At 40.2% G+C, this 14,596-nt stretch overlaps 1 protein-coding gene across 1 annotated transcript in view; it reads right to left on the minus strand.

Annotated features, from left to right (window-relative positions):
• Positions 1 to 14,596, minus strand: part of LOC110040845 (atrial natriuretic peptide receptor 1-like) — a 21,598-nt gene continuing 7,002 nt past the window's right edge. Inside the window, exons 9-22 of the mRNA XM_089296772.1 lie at positions 14,036 to 14,224; positions 13,203 to 13,280; positions 12,657 to 12,761; positions 11,425 to 11,496; positions 11,010 to 11,178; positions 10,275 to 10,424; positions 9,343 to 9,514; positions 8,342 to 8,482; positions 7,823 to 7,946; positions 7,359 to 7,427; positions 2,972 to 3,146; positions 2,284 to 2,382; positions 1,651 to 1,742; positions 1 to 1,068 (exon numbers count right to left, since the gene is read on the minus strand). Of these exons, the coding sequence (XP_089152898.1) occupies positions 943 to 1,068; positions 1,651 to 1,742; positions 2,284 to 2,382; positions 2,972 to 3,146; positions 7,359 to 7,427; positions 7,823 to 7,946; positions 8,342 to 8,482; positions 9,343 to 9,514; positions 10,275 to 10,424; positions 11,010 to 11,178; positions 11,425 to 11,496; positions 12,657 to 12,761; positions 13,203 to 13,280; positions 14,036 to 14,224 (1,761 nt within the window). The 3' untranslated portion in view covers positions 1 to 942. The remainder of the gene's footprint in view (positions 1,069 to 1,650; positions 1,743 to 2,283; positions 2,383 to 2,971; positions 3,147 to 7,358; positions 7,428 to 7,822; positions 7,947 to 8,341; positions 8,483 to 9,342; positions 9,515 to 10,274; positions 10,425 to 11,009; positions 11,179 to 11,424; positions 11,497 to 12,656; positions 12,762 to 13,202; positions 13,281 to 14,035; positions 14,225 to 14,596) is intronic.

Raw genomic sequence — 14,596 nt, forward strand, 5'->3', positions numbered from 1 at the left:
TTGTACATAAAACAATTTTAATTTACTGAAAAGTGTTACATTCACGGTAATCGCTAAGAAATGGTAAACCTTATTTTATGGCACGCATCATACATGTCATACCACTTGATGCTCTTGAACAACATGAACACGATTTGAGTAGTCAGTATTGAACGTGCCTGAAAATTTAGCGGTCCATAAACACAACATCCTGATCAGTTTTTTTGCAACTGTCGGAGGATCAATTTTATGTGGGAGATTCGCTCCCCCTCCCTCCCCTCCTCATTGTCCATTGCTAGAGAGAGCAGTGACGTTTCAATATTCCATACATTTTTCTCTATGATCTAATTATCAGATTCATTGAATCTTGTTGAGAGAAGCTATTTGGTATATATCTTAAGATTTGTGAATATCTCAAAATATCATTAATAATTCCTGGGCTTTTTGTTACTCAGAGGGTTTTTTCTGAGCTTATTGCCGGGTGGCCCTAAAAGGGGGAGGGGGTATTTTTCCTTTCCAAAGCAACTTTTATCTTCTTCGCAGCCATTACTTGCAAGTAGGCTTCAAAACATTTCTGAAACATTTGTACGCACACGTAAAAAACTGAATGCTTAAAATTAAACTCTCTGACTAAATGGAACACAAATCAAGCTCTCCCTTTGTCAAACACATGATAAACATCAAAATTCTGCATGCTCATTGTAACGAAGAAAAATTCAAATAAACTTCGCGCTGTAGGCTGCTATTAGCTGACAATTTTAAAAAATATGTGTTCCGTTAGTCAAAGCCCTCGGGCTTACATATATTTAAGTAGTTTATTACTGGAAGGTTTTTAACCAGAATTAATATTCAGTGAAAATTTACTGAAATTCTTTATGACTGGGTTTCGTGCCACCCATGTTTGAATCTGTTTTCAAAATACATCAAAAATCTGTAAACTATTTGGTTTAGGTAGAACGCAGTTTAACTTGCGTAGTAAATATTTAAAGTCTCCACGGCCGGTTCTGAGTTTGCCGTCATGGCGTGTGGAAGCGGCTTGTTAAATCCCTCTTTGCCTATTAGCCAGTATGTTTTCCAAAAACCACGGCCCTGTGCAAAATAAATAAAGGGATTTAATTCATACACAACATTTCAGTCAACTGGAGTTGTTTGGCCGCTGTTAGCGGTGTATATTCTAAATAGAAAGACAATAAAAATTTCAGACGTTTTATCATCGGACACTCTTTATCTCATTTTGGACAAATTTCGGACCGACAATTTCGGACACTAAGCTGAAACATAGCTAAAGTAAATTCACGCCTGCAAAACACGAATTAAACTGACACAACAGCTCTGAAAATGACAGCTTTACTCCAATGACGAGAAAATAACCCAAATTCTATCAAGCCGTTACATAACTCAAACAGTTTCTCAACTAGAGTTCGCTGCATAAAGCCTGGCATAAAAGAAACTAAGAGCTTTCGAGCTTTTTCAAAGTTCTATACTGTTCTGTAAATATCTTGGACGCTCAAAATTTTATACGCTTGAAAATTTGGCACGGTTTTGTTTTCGGAAATTGTTTTTGTCCGAAATTAAAATCGTCCAAAATGTTTTGCAAGTAATGCCACTGAAAGTAAACCGAAGGTTGCTGGCCTTCCATTGCAAAGTCAGTCATACAGCAATTCAAATTACCTTGAGGTAAACTTCGCCCCTCTTGAGGAATGTGTATCCACCAATTTCCTTCAAGATCCTGTAACAGTCTTCACTCACGTGAATCTTGAGAGCTGAAAAGGACATCACAGCTAAGATAACTTGAATAGATCTTCGAGTAACTGGGGCTGGGAGCCAATTGCCCTTGTTTGTATTCAATCCATGATGAAAATAAAGACAGATGCCAAGAAAATTAGTTCACTGGCCGAGAACTTATCTCTTCTTAAAATGCATATCATGAGAGCGTAAAAATACCATTTCAAAGCTGACTCGAGAAAGAAACTCTCAAGTCTCAAATACGCTATATAAATTGACCAATCAATACTGGTTCTGGTGTATATAACTGCGATGGTGTGTATAACTGCGCTGATCAATCATGTCTTCATATCTTTCTCCGCAGTTCAAATATATAATCCTTCATATATTCACTTCCAATACTGGGTCTGTTTTTTAGCCCTATTATTATTAGAGATTTACTACCCAACGTTTTCGTTTTCCGATAACCTGCCTGACATCGAACATTGTTTTGCGTTTCGCACGCGTCGGAGAATTAAAGTTCAATTAAAGTATCATTAAATGCCCTTGACATCTTTGTTGAAGACTTGAGCCTCTTACCTTGGCCAGTGGTCTCTACTCTCGATGCCACGTTCACTGTGTCGCCAAATAAGCAGAAACGAGGCATGTGGATTCCGACCACACCCGCCACACAGGAGCCTGGTAAGGAAACGATAGTGAGTTTGATAAAGCATTATGGGATGTACAGTTGATGCGACGGCATAATCAGTTTTACATGCGCATCTACAACAGTTAATGAGCAAATCTATTGCCAATATTACAATATTTAGAGAGGAAATCACATCAGCCTTAGCTGGTTCTCAAGCGGATCCTCTATCCTGGTCGAATTGGAATTTGGAGATGTTGGTTTTTGCGGAGGGAGGAGAACCGGAAAAAACCGGAGAGAAACCCTCGGAGCAAGGCGAGAACCAACAACAAGCTCAGCCCACATATAGCACCAGGCCGGGCCACATTGGTGGGAGGCGAGCACTCTCACCACTGCGCCATCCCTGCTCCCCGAGTAGTAAAACTACACTATTGGGTCAAAGCTAAAGAGATATAGTTGACGGTAATAAAACTGCAACGATTTGAGTAGAATGTAAGAGAACGTGGCAAGAATTTGAAAAAGCATTACACCACGAATTAGCTTGGGAAGTGCATCTGGGATCGTTCCCAAAGACGTATTAAAACATTGCCGAAGCAGGAGAAGTTCACGTAGTAATGGTAAGTTAGCGTTTGTTACAATTACCGCTGTGCAATCCAACCCTGAGCTGTAGCTTCATCCGGGGTCTGTGTCTGATCTTGAAGTGAGTCATGAGACTGAGTATGTCAAACGCCATGTCTGCGATCTCCCCCGCGTGACGATTACCATTCCTGACTGGTAACCCTGACACTACAAGTAAACAATCACCGATTGTCTCCACCTGCGACAGGAAAAAAACACAATCTTGTAAAAAGGTTAAAAACTAAAAATATTCATCATAAAAAATGCTTAGCTAGCTTAACAAGAAGTGCTTCTTTCTTGTACCACGAACATTTGTCAAAGTACAGTGGAACCAGCCTTACGGCCATCCCCTTAATTCATTTCATTTTTTTTTTTTTTCATTTTATCTATTTATTCCATTCTAAAATTACAAAGATAAATATAAAGTAGACAAGTAAGAGGAGAAATGGAAAAGGGCAAAAATATAGCAAGCTAATTAGATGCCCTTGTTTAATTGACAATAATAATTAGGGTAAAAAAGTTAACTTAATACTGCCACCTTGTTACTACAGCCACTTTATTCTAGTCCGAACAAAAGCTCAGTGAGTCATTTTCTTATTTAAAGAACCACTTTAACACGGTCATCCCGTTAATTCGACCAGATTTTTGTGGCCCATTGGTGGGGTTCCGCTGTAGTCCGGAGAATCTCCAAGGCCATAATTGCTCCCGAAGGCCACACTGAGAAGGTCATTCGAAGATTATCGGAAGAGCACCCGAAGGCTTATTTGATCAGTTGCCGGATCACCGGGATATCATCGAAGATTTTTCGTCCTTAGGGACCGTTCATTTTTTATAAGGTAGGGGGGCTGGTGGGATTTGGGGGGGGGGCCATGCGAAAAACAATGGCTTTCGCGGGGGGGCCATCCCAAAAAAATAAGGGAAAAAGGGGGGGTCACGTGAAATATTTTAGTAAAACTTTAAAATGGCATGATGTTTGAATATCAAAAAAATTGCTATAGAATAAACATAGAAGGCAGGATACAAATTTATTATAAACTTTCCATTTGCTTTAAAAAAACGTTTCGCGACAAAAAGCATTTGTAGCTACTGAAAAGAAGTATTTAACACTGTTATTTTCGAATGCAACTTTCACTGGCAGTCATCTTCATCTTCGCTGTCGTCGAGTTCTTCGTCGCCGCTTGTGCTGCTATGGGAGTCTCTTTCACCAATGTTGCAAGAAGCAGCAATGCTTTCCGTCAGAGTGTACTCTTCAGGGTACATGAAGGTGTAAACATAATCTCTGACTTCCTACTCAAGGTTGGTGGTGATTCTGCTTCTTGCAGCATTGGTGAAATAATTCCCTTCCAAGAGCTGTGCGATGTATGGCCCATCTCTTCTAAATAACGACGTGGCAACATGCTCAACTTCAATACACTCTTCCGGGACGGCCGTTCTAGGAGGGTACACAAGGCATTGTGGAAGATCATTTCCTAGCGGGTTTCCAACACAGATTCCATAAACTCGTTGGACGTTGTTTTCAGTCCGCTTCCTCTTTCTTTCATTTGACTTTCTGCGGTTTTCTTTTTTCCTTCTCCTTTTGTTGATGTGCTGTTTGAGTATGCCCTTGAATATGCTGTTATAATTGCTCTTCTTATTTTCTAGTGCTTCCATGTCCTGCGTGACCTTCGTCAACTTAGCTTCTATAAATTTGATCTGTTTTACATTAAAACTGTGGGCAAATTCTTCGCCCTGCTTTAAAGCAAGCCCATTGGACTGAAAGAGTGTGGAATCGTGGCATTCAACTTTTCCACCATTGCTCTGTGTTCTTTGATGGAGAAGTTCAGTTTTCTTCCATCACTGGGCTTCAACTGGTACCCTGGCATGGAAAACTCACTCGCCCTTTCTGAACAGCCATCCGCACTTAGAAAGATTGCTTCTTTTGCTTGTAAGATGTCAAACTGCCTGGATCGTTCAGCTGTAAACCTTTTCTTAAACGACTTGTCGCTTTCGCCATTATTGCGCATTTTGGAATGAGCCTCTTTCATGATTATTATGGACGTGCCCCGTTCTACATCGTGCAAGACATAGCAGCACTCAACTAACGTCAAGGAGCTTAAAGCAAAAATACGCACTCAACGTATAGCATCAACCCCATTTTAAAGACGGGGTTTGCAAAAGAGGAGGAAATAAAAAGGAGGAATAAACCTATACATCGAGCAAGAGAAACACAAGCTCGATCAGATAGCTGCAAGAAACATAGGAATGTCTCTAGACAAACGTATAGCTTTCTCAAAGTAAAGCTACGGCGTCTCCGAAGGAAATCGTAGGAGAACAAATATGATATCCGTGATAACGATCTACCTACTGTGCTTGCAAACAGTTCTAATCACAGCCGGGCCCGGCGTCACAATATAGAATGCAAGTAAGCAACATGTTCACGGTAAATTTCATATTTTGTCCCTCAAAAGCAAATTCATGGAGATTTAAAAGCATATCTTGCAATAGAAATGAGCCTAAACAACGCATAAACACATGGCAAATTACAGAGGTGTCAAACTCAACGAGTCGACATGCAGATAACAGCGGAAACCATGCAGACCTATGACCTGTAAAAATTTGCCATAGCACGATCTAACGGCTCAACTCCACTAAAATTCCTCCTTATTACACAACATGAAGTGCCCTTCATGAACACGAGTGAAGCGACAAGAAAGGTCGAGTGACCGAACAGAGAACGGTAAATGTACAAATGTCACGAACCGTAAAAGTCGTGTAGGCTAGTCAACCCCATTTTACCTTGAAAATTAAGAAATTTTAAACCATAGATAAATTTAAACCACAACAAGTATGCTAAAACTTATAAAAAGTAATCCACTATTTGCAAGATTTGAGAACACTCGTAGCTTTTTGTTTTACCTGGACAGGGCAACATTTATACATGCCTATCACTAGAGTAGAGGTAAAAACCTTCCAAATAAAGACATCTGTAAATTAAATGTAACAATGTGTTTCACACAACACATCAACAGATTTCCAGTTTTTTCACAACGCTTCGTACTTGGTTCAGTATCACAATGCAGGAGCAAGGAAAGACTCTGTTCCAGGCCACTGTTACTTCCGTAAGATTGAGAAGTTTATGAATGAGCACTATGAGGAGGGGGAGAACTACAGAGAGTTTCTAAAGTTGTCCTGTCTAGAAAAGGTAGGAGAAATTTGTTCTTTTTGTTGTGAATGGACTGGATCACCCATAGAAAGATATCCTAAACCAGTTCCTGACCATTCCTGCCTACTGGAATACCACTACCTCTCCTACCAGAAGACCCCAAAAGAAGGGCGTGATCCAGATGACTGGCAGCCAAGGGTCCAAGCGAAGAAAGAGCATGGAGGTGGCAGGCTGGTTTTATCTGACCCAGAGAGCGTTGCTCTATTTGCAGATAAGTTTATAGTCAAATCAAAGTTTGTGGTGGATTATCTTCAGCATCTTGAAGTGCTGGAATTTAAAAGGAAAAGGAGAGCAGAAGAAAAGGCAAAGTTAAGTAGGGACGCAAAAGATAAATCATATGAGGATTATCCTTGGACTGAGTTGTGCGAATATCTAACCAAGCTTAAAAAGCAACGTGTTCCAGAACAAAACAAGTACTTGAACCACCACCACCAAGAGTGAGAAAGTAAAGGCAATTGTAAGACATTCATGCTTGCGGCAGAAGAGTCCTCTCAGAGCTGGCCAACCAACACTGAGAAATGCCAGGACATTGACACAAAATGACAACAGGGTAAGTGCTGACAGCAGTGAAACGGATGAAAGTGACAATGATGAGTATGACAGTGATGCCATTGACTCCAGGAGAGAAAATGACTCAAGTGATGTCATTCTTGCATTCATCAATTCAGATGAGGAAGATACCAATGAGAGGCCAAATGCCACACGCTCAGGGCGAGCCATAACTAGGAGATTCGAAATTGACTTCTCTTTCTTTTGATTTGTTTTTTAAACAACAGCTCTCTGTAGTATAGGGATTGTAAATATTGTCTTCATAGTGAGCACAATAACGTGAAGTAGGGGGATAATAGAGAAATATTAAAAAAGTTGAAATCTAAATATTGTTTGTTCAATTTTTTTTTTTTGGGGGGGGGGTCATCCCAAAAAATGACCGCTATAAAGGGGGGGCCATGTGAAAAAATTGGTAAGCTGAGGGGGGGTCATGCGATTTTTAAATGGTGCTTCCCAGATCCCACCAGCCCCCCCCCCCCCCCCCCCTCCCTCATAAAAAGTGAACGGTCCCTTAACCTCACGGACTAAGAAACGTTAGCAAATACTTCGAGGGATATTGCGTTGATATATGTACCCACATTTTCCCAGAACTAAAATAAATTAATGTAGGGCAATAAGTAAAGAGAATAACCATTTCGATCAGTAAAAGTTAAAGCTTACCTTGAACACGTCGTAGTTGCCAAGAATATTGTCCAGGGCAAGATACAGGTCATTCAAAAATGCCACGATCTAAGATAAAAGAAATTTCCTAAACTCAACTACTATTTTCACTGAAATCTCCGAAAAGGAACACAGTTATTCGTTAATTAAAAGTCCTCCTCAAACTGACTAATAATTCATCAAGTTTAAAACAAAAGTAATCAAGACCTTGACGGTGTTTGGATGTCTGATCTTAACTAGCATAGATTTTTTGTTTTTCTTTCGCCGTTTTCTCCTTAGTTTTATTTTCGAATGAGAAGACAATGATTCACCACATTTCCAAACACCTTGAGGTTCGTCAAAAATGCTCCGCTGCGCTGTCTCTCTTGTCTGATATATTACGTAAAAAAAGGCATAAACAAACAGAAAACGAAATTTCTAATAGTTAGTGATTAGGATTCATATTTTTCAATTTTGTATTTCACCTCCATAGGCGTACTCTCTGAAGCCAGATCAATGAATGCCATGATTTCACTGAAGTAAATTGTAACTTCATCAAAATACTCAGGTGTTACAGGCTTGCCAAGCTTCAGTTCCTCTGCCACGGCGCTGCGTACAGTAAACAAAGACAACAGTCCTGTTATTCAATGTTGCGGAATTTCGAGAAGTAACAAAACATGGTTTGAGAGCCAATCCGAATGTAATTGTGGCTTTTGTAAAAAATAAAAAGAGCAGAACTCGTTTACAAAACAGGACTGGCGGACGATGGAAAAGATGGAAATATATGTACAAACTTGAAACTGCAAGAACTTGTGTCAAAAATATCTTTGGAGAGCAAGGTCTCTTGCAGATATCACATCTGTAATCCCCGTTGGTATGGCAGTTTCCATCCCAAACCCCAACCCCCAGCATTTTGTCAGATTGGCCTAAAATTTGGCTGGTGGCCTGGTGATCAGTTATACTCTTGGCTAGCGAGAGACATAGACTATAGAGTTGTTCCTTACACTGGTAGCATTTTATAAAGAAGCTTGTCCGTCTTCTTCTTCTCCTCCATCAGCAGTCGCGTTCTTTCCTCCACAAGCGCCTCCAAGTTCTCAGCGTGACGCTCGATCAACGCCATAATGTTATCCATGATGTTCACATCCCTATAAAGCAACAGGAGATAAGCATTACAGTCGGTAGCCAGAGGCAACAAGTTGACGTTTTTCAGGTTCTGCTTTTTTGTCAAAAAAAAAAAAAACAATGCTTTCACTTGCGTGCATGAAGTCATACGATTGCGTTATCTTACTTAGTAACTTATTTTCTCATACGTATTAATAATTTATCAAGTTTAAACAAAGGAAATAATGACCGTGGAGGTGTTTGGATATCTGGTCTTAATTTGCGCAGTCTTGGACGATTTTATTTCTCGTTTTCTCCTTAGTTTTAGTTTTGATTGAGAAGATATATCAAACACCCTAGAAAGCGTTTGTCCACACCTTGAGTTTGATCAAAAATACGGCGCTACGCGTCGTATTTTCTTTCTTCAGGGTTCGTACCTTTTTCAGAAACAAATTGCCAGGACTTTTCCAGGACTCAGATTGATTTTTCCAGGACTCTAAAATTCACATTAACCCTTTCACTCCCATTATCTTAATGTTAATTCTCCTTACTGTCTGCCATACATTTCCATACATTTTTTTACTTGAGTTTAACAGATTTCCAGAACTTTCCAGGACCAGTAGGCCTTTTCCAGGACTATCCAGTCCTGGAAAATGCCACAATAAAATTCCAGGACTTTCCAGGTTTTCCAGGACCCGTACGAGCCCTGGCCTTTCTTATTATTTTCTTCTCTTTGGAATGTGGTCAAACACGGTCTTTCGTGTTTGATATAATTACACCAGGATTTCGACCAAAGAACCTCATGGGGGTTCTACGTAAAAGTAGCTTGTGTTCTTGAAATAGAGTCCTCCTCTCAACAGCAGGAAATTTTGTACCCTTATAGAGTTCATGACCATGTACTTACCTGCCCATGACCTTACGGAGCCTATCCAGGATTTTATTAAAATGGGGCCGTCTATCAGGGTCATCATCCCAGCACTGCGTCATAAGGGACTGGAGCTCAGACTTACAAGCGTTTTCTTTGACCACGGGCCGGAATGGAGGATCTTCATGTGCCATTACACGAGCGATGATTTCTGCCCAAAAAATGCCGGACGTGTTTTAAATTCATCTAGCTTCCTTAATTTTTCGATGAGACTAGGGTTTTTTAAGCTTTCGCCAATTTCTGAAACCGCTTTTGGTCTTGCATTGGGTAAGCTCGAAATGCGCAGCGCGCTTCATATAAGCAATCAGAATGAAGGATAAACTAACAGACTAGAGTTTGACAAAACAAGTGACTCTTCACTGTTACAGTCAAGTCTTCATTCGCTGTGGTTTCAAAATGGGTTCGCTGAGGCCATTGTGTTGAGTTCTTGATTCTTGGCCCGTTTCTAGATCTCGAAGATCCCGAAAAGTTTTCGCACCCGGAAAGCCATAGCAAAATCTCAAACCTTATGATTACAGAGCTGTTTTATTCCCATATTCTAAATATGAACAAAGGTTCCGGTCTACATAAAATAAGTTTCAGGCGTATACACCTCTCTTAGATACAGATTAACTTAAAATGGCTTTAGGGGCCAGAAAAGTTTCCGGGGCTGTCGAGAAACGGGCCCGAGGGCGTTAGCGAGAATTTTGATTTCAATTTTGCAACTTTTCGGTGAGGTTTTCTGTTTATATTGTTTATCCTTCAGTTTTGAGTTTGAATAATCTCAAACTACACAAAGCATAAGCAGTGAAAAACATTTTGATAAAAGAAAAATTAACACTTCGGTTAGCTTTTAATCCTGGGTTAGCGTTAACCGGCTTCCGAGCAACTCGGCCAACTCAGGAGACTGATCGATTGTGTGCTTTTATTACCTTGCGGTTCAAATGGATACATGCTGTAAGGTGGCTTCCTGTTGGCAATTTCTTGAAGGATGATTCCATAACTGTACACATCTCCTTTTTGTGATCCTCGGTTGTCCATCTCACCGTCAATAATGTGTTCAGGAGCGCACCACAACATGTCTGAAATTAAAATGAAACGAGAATGGCGACCTATCCCATTTTAAAAGGTGCTCGCTGTTGATACCAATTGGGATCAACTGTTTCTATTTGGTTGGGTTTTTCTTGTTCTATTGGGGAAAAACCGTTTTAGGTAGGTTTGGTTGATCAACTTTTTCAACCGGCCTCAAACCAGGTTGAAATGGTTTTAAAAGCATTTGCCTGATTATAGCTCGCGTAAGGACTATTCCCAGTGGTTACGGCGTTTCAACCTAAAACGGTTGGAAAAGTGTTCTTTTGAGAAACGTCAACCGTATCAACCCAACCTGGTTGCGGTTGAAACGGTTGATCCCAAAAGAACACGACCTTAATGCATGGTCAATTGAGAAGAAACACATCAACATCAAGAAAGACAAAGCAATGGAGACAATGTAGCCGCTGACCACAGCAATGTCGACAACGACGATGATTTTGCATTGACGCTAAAAACTGTTGAAAAGTTTCTATTCAGAATCTTTAACCAAATCAAACGTTTTTGAAAAATTTTGACTCAGTTCGATGCTAAAATAAAAATCGTCTTTTAGTTTTGACAAACATCACGTAACCTACCGTTGTATTTTTCATGCTCCTCTTGAGGCTTCAGACGATCCGATGGAGACCGGAGTTCACTTAGGCCCCAGTCTCCTATCTTGCAGACCCAACGCGAGTCAATCAGGCAGTTGGAGGACTTAAGCCGACCGTGTACTTGAACTGGACTATTGTGCAACACCATCATACCCTACGTAAAGAAAGCATAACAGTATATTTTGAACTTGTCGATCTGAGCATACTGACTGAGAGGCACAAAGTTCCTCTTGGGATGTTTTTGCATAAACAATCCAACTGGGCCACGCTAGTATTACGCCACAGTAAACCTGTCGCTATGTCACGTTCCATGTTAAACTCTAGCAAGCAAATAATTGTGGCTTAGCCCTTTAAATTTATCGCTTGGTTTAACGATCTATTCTACCAGGTCAAGCATTACCGTTGCCACGTCACGGACCAGAGAAAGAACAAAAATTTCCTCCAGCTTGAAATCTTCGTTCTCCAGTAGATCCTGTATAAGGAAATTGAGACAAAAAGATGCTAAGTTAACTTAAATTATTCGTAGACACAAGCTAAAGTTGATTCTGCTCTTAAAGTACCCATGAAGTAAAAAATAATTGCTTATTTGAAAGGCTTTTTCAAGTAAAGAAGAATGGTGTTTTCCTTTTTGGAATGTCTTTTTCGTTCTAGAGATATTCACGTTTTTGTATTATCCAAACGAGGAGAGTGATGACGTCATAGGTGGTTCGTATATGTAATAGGACTACATGCTGTCCAATTTGGAAATAATTGGATGAAAAAAATTCTGAGGACAGGCAAAATTAGACGAGGCCGTAGGCCGAGTCCAATTTGGCAGTCCGAGGAATTTTTTTAATCCAATTATTTCCAAATTGGACAAGCATTTAGTCCTATTACCTATTAATTATATAGGATCCAAAAACAGATGAACAAGGCAAATATTTTATCGTCTAAAGCACAGTATTTCTCACTTCGCTTTGCTCAGCACGTCACAGGTCAAACACTTTAACACAGGTTTTTTGCTTCTTTGAGTGTTCTTGTTCTGATTATTCTCCCTCATCTCGAGTAAATCAGTAGCATCTATCTCTGGAAACCTAGCTGAAGACTCCATTCGAAAGTTTAGACGTCAAAAAGGTGGAGAGAAAAGTCGGGAAATTCCGCCATTGTCAGAACATAAGAAGACTTAGCGAGCTACAATCGCTCGGTGACGTTTGATGGCAATGATAATAGCTGCAACCTGATTGGCCAATACTCGGTTCTTATATTTATCTTGACATTTCATTGGTTGATGGAAAGTATCCAGATTCTTCTCAAATTAGACAGTTTGTTCAAAGCTAGACTAAACGTTTGAGCAAAAACTATCCAATTTATTTTAAATTTGGACAGTTTGCAAAAATTAATAAAAAATAGGTCTGTTGGCAATATTGGATGTCGATGGAGCTATATAATTACAATAAAAAAGCACAACACTCAATCGAGAATAACTCTAGAAATATTAAAGTGGTGTTCTTCAAACTTGGCACCAGCAATATACATCACAAAAGCAACTGCTTTGTCGTGGCCCGAAAAAATACGAAGAACACTCCCGAAGCACGCCGAAATTTTCCAGTTAGTCGCGTTACTAAGCAGTTAGCGGCTCAGTCGCCTACATACCTGGAGACTGCCTCGTTTCAAATATTTCGAGAGGATCATGACCTGGGGCGAGTCGATGCAGATTCCAATGAATGGGTTGATGTTCTCATGGCGCAGTTCACGGGCCTAACAAATGAGTAAAACACAGAGAGGGATAATTAGAAAGTACGACTTTGTATTTTGATCTGCGCATTGTTGCAACAAAACTAACTTAAATACAGAATTAACTACTTATTAACCGGAAAGTGAGGTCTTTACGGAAAAACCTCAAACCGAGACCTTGGCGTATTGACCTCGCTATCGCTCGGTCAATACGGCAAGGCCGAGGTTTGAGATTTTCCCGTAAAAACCGAACGTTCGAGGTTAATAAGTTGTTTATTATATGGCTATTTGCTTCCGTTTTTACGGGCGAATAATGCCCTACAATTGGCCAATCAAAGCGCGCGTTATATCGGTTACAAACACAAGCCTTAATAATGCAATTTATTCCTTTACAGAGTTAAAAAAAATAACAAATTAAAAACTTCTTCGACAAAACAGTTGCAGACGCTGGAGGCTTCCACTTACCTGTTTGACCTCAATCAGAATTTTACGGGATATTCGCAGATCCTTCTTTTTGGTGTGTTTTACAACAATAAGCTCACCCTAGAAATGAAAAAAGGAATAGTTAAACGAATTTAGAAACTTTAACTTTTATTTTAGAAAACCCACTGTTTCTGATGTTGACAACGGAACCTTGGGTAAGTAGTTAGTAATAGTGATCGTATCTAATTTCTTCTTAATTACTATATCTTCCAGTCTTCCATTCAAGCGAGCAAAATGATGACAAAAACAGTCCAAAAAATATCACTCGTATTCGAATTGTTTAAAAACGTTCCTTGCTATTTAAGACGCGTCTATTTATCGGTAAACAAGAAACTTTAGGAAGCTTACAACTGCACAGTTATATTTAGATTACGCAGAGTGAAATCAGTCCGCAACCTTCCAACCCTCCGATCCGTTCTCCTAAGCCTTTTGCACACTGACTTCCCTACTCTCAAAGAGGAGCTGGGTAATAACACGGCTCTGGTCATCAACAAAATGAGAAAAAAAGAACAAAAACAAAAGCACGAGTGAAACATGACCAGGCCACCCGCTTAAAAGCAGCTAATAACGGTACAGAATGTAAGGCAACAAAGATATATGGCCTAGCTCCCGCGAGTGCTCTAGCTCAGCGGTAATTCGGAAGGTCATAGATTTGACTCCTGTTATGAAGCTTAGCATTCGATTTTTTCGAAACCCTTATTTCGCTGTCTTCATAATATTTTGTTCGTCATGTGACCAGCCATCCTTTCTTTCGAATACACATTAGTCACTACCCCTTCAGTTTTCATCTTCTCTACCCTCCCTCCCATCCCTACCTTATTGAAAGCGATGTTAGTGAAGCCCGAGGAGAAGACTTGTTCGTGTAAGCTCCACCTGGCAGAACACTGCGTGTCAGCGGACTTCACACTGGCGCATGATCTGGGAGTACTGACCCAGCTCAGACGACTGAGACGAGACGACGACACTTTGGACTTGATACTTCTGACAGAATTGAAGTTTGCGTTCTAGAAAGGTAAAAGTTACCAAAGCAAATACATTATTATGACTTGGCCCAGTGAAACCCAGGTACTTGAGAAATAGCCTTGTGTGACCTACTCCATACTTCGCTATATGTAAAAACTGAGACAAAAACTGAAAAAACAAATTTGTTTCAGCGTCTGGATAGGTTCCGATGTATGTATGCGTATGGTTTTACCCCGGGGGAGGGGGACTCGCATATAATAAAGACGGGGGTGCTCGTTGTACCTTTTAGGGGTTAAAAAGGTGCTATTGGAATGTCTTAGGATGTTATGCCTCAAACGATCCACAGCGTTGAGCCGGAAAAACGGTAGTGTGGCAGCTGTCGTAGGCTTGCAATTCTATTTGTCGTCATTACA

The sequence above is a fragment of the Orbicella faveolata genome, unplaced genomic scaffold (assembly GCF_042242905.1).
Source record: "Orbicella faveolata isolate gen_17 unplaced genomic scaffold, um_ofav_v1 contig_27, whole genome shotgun sequence".
Lineage (NCBI taxonomy): Eukaryota > Metazoa > Cnidaria > Anthozoa > Scleractinia > Merulinidae > Orbicella > Orbicella faveolata.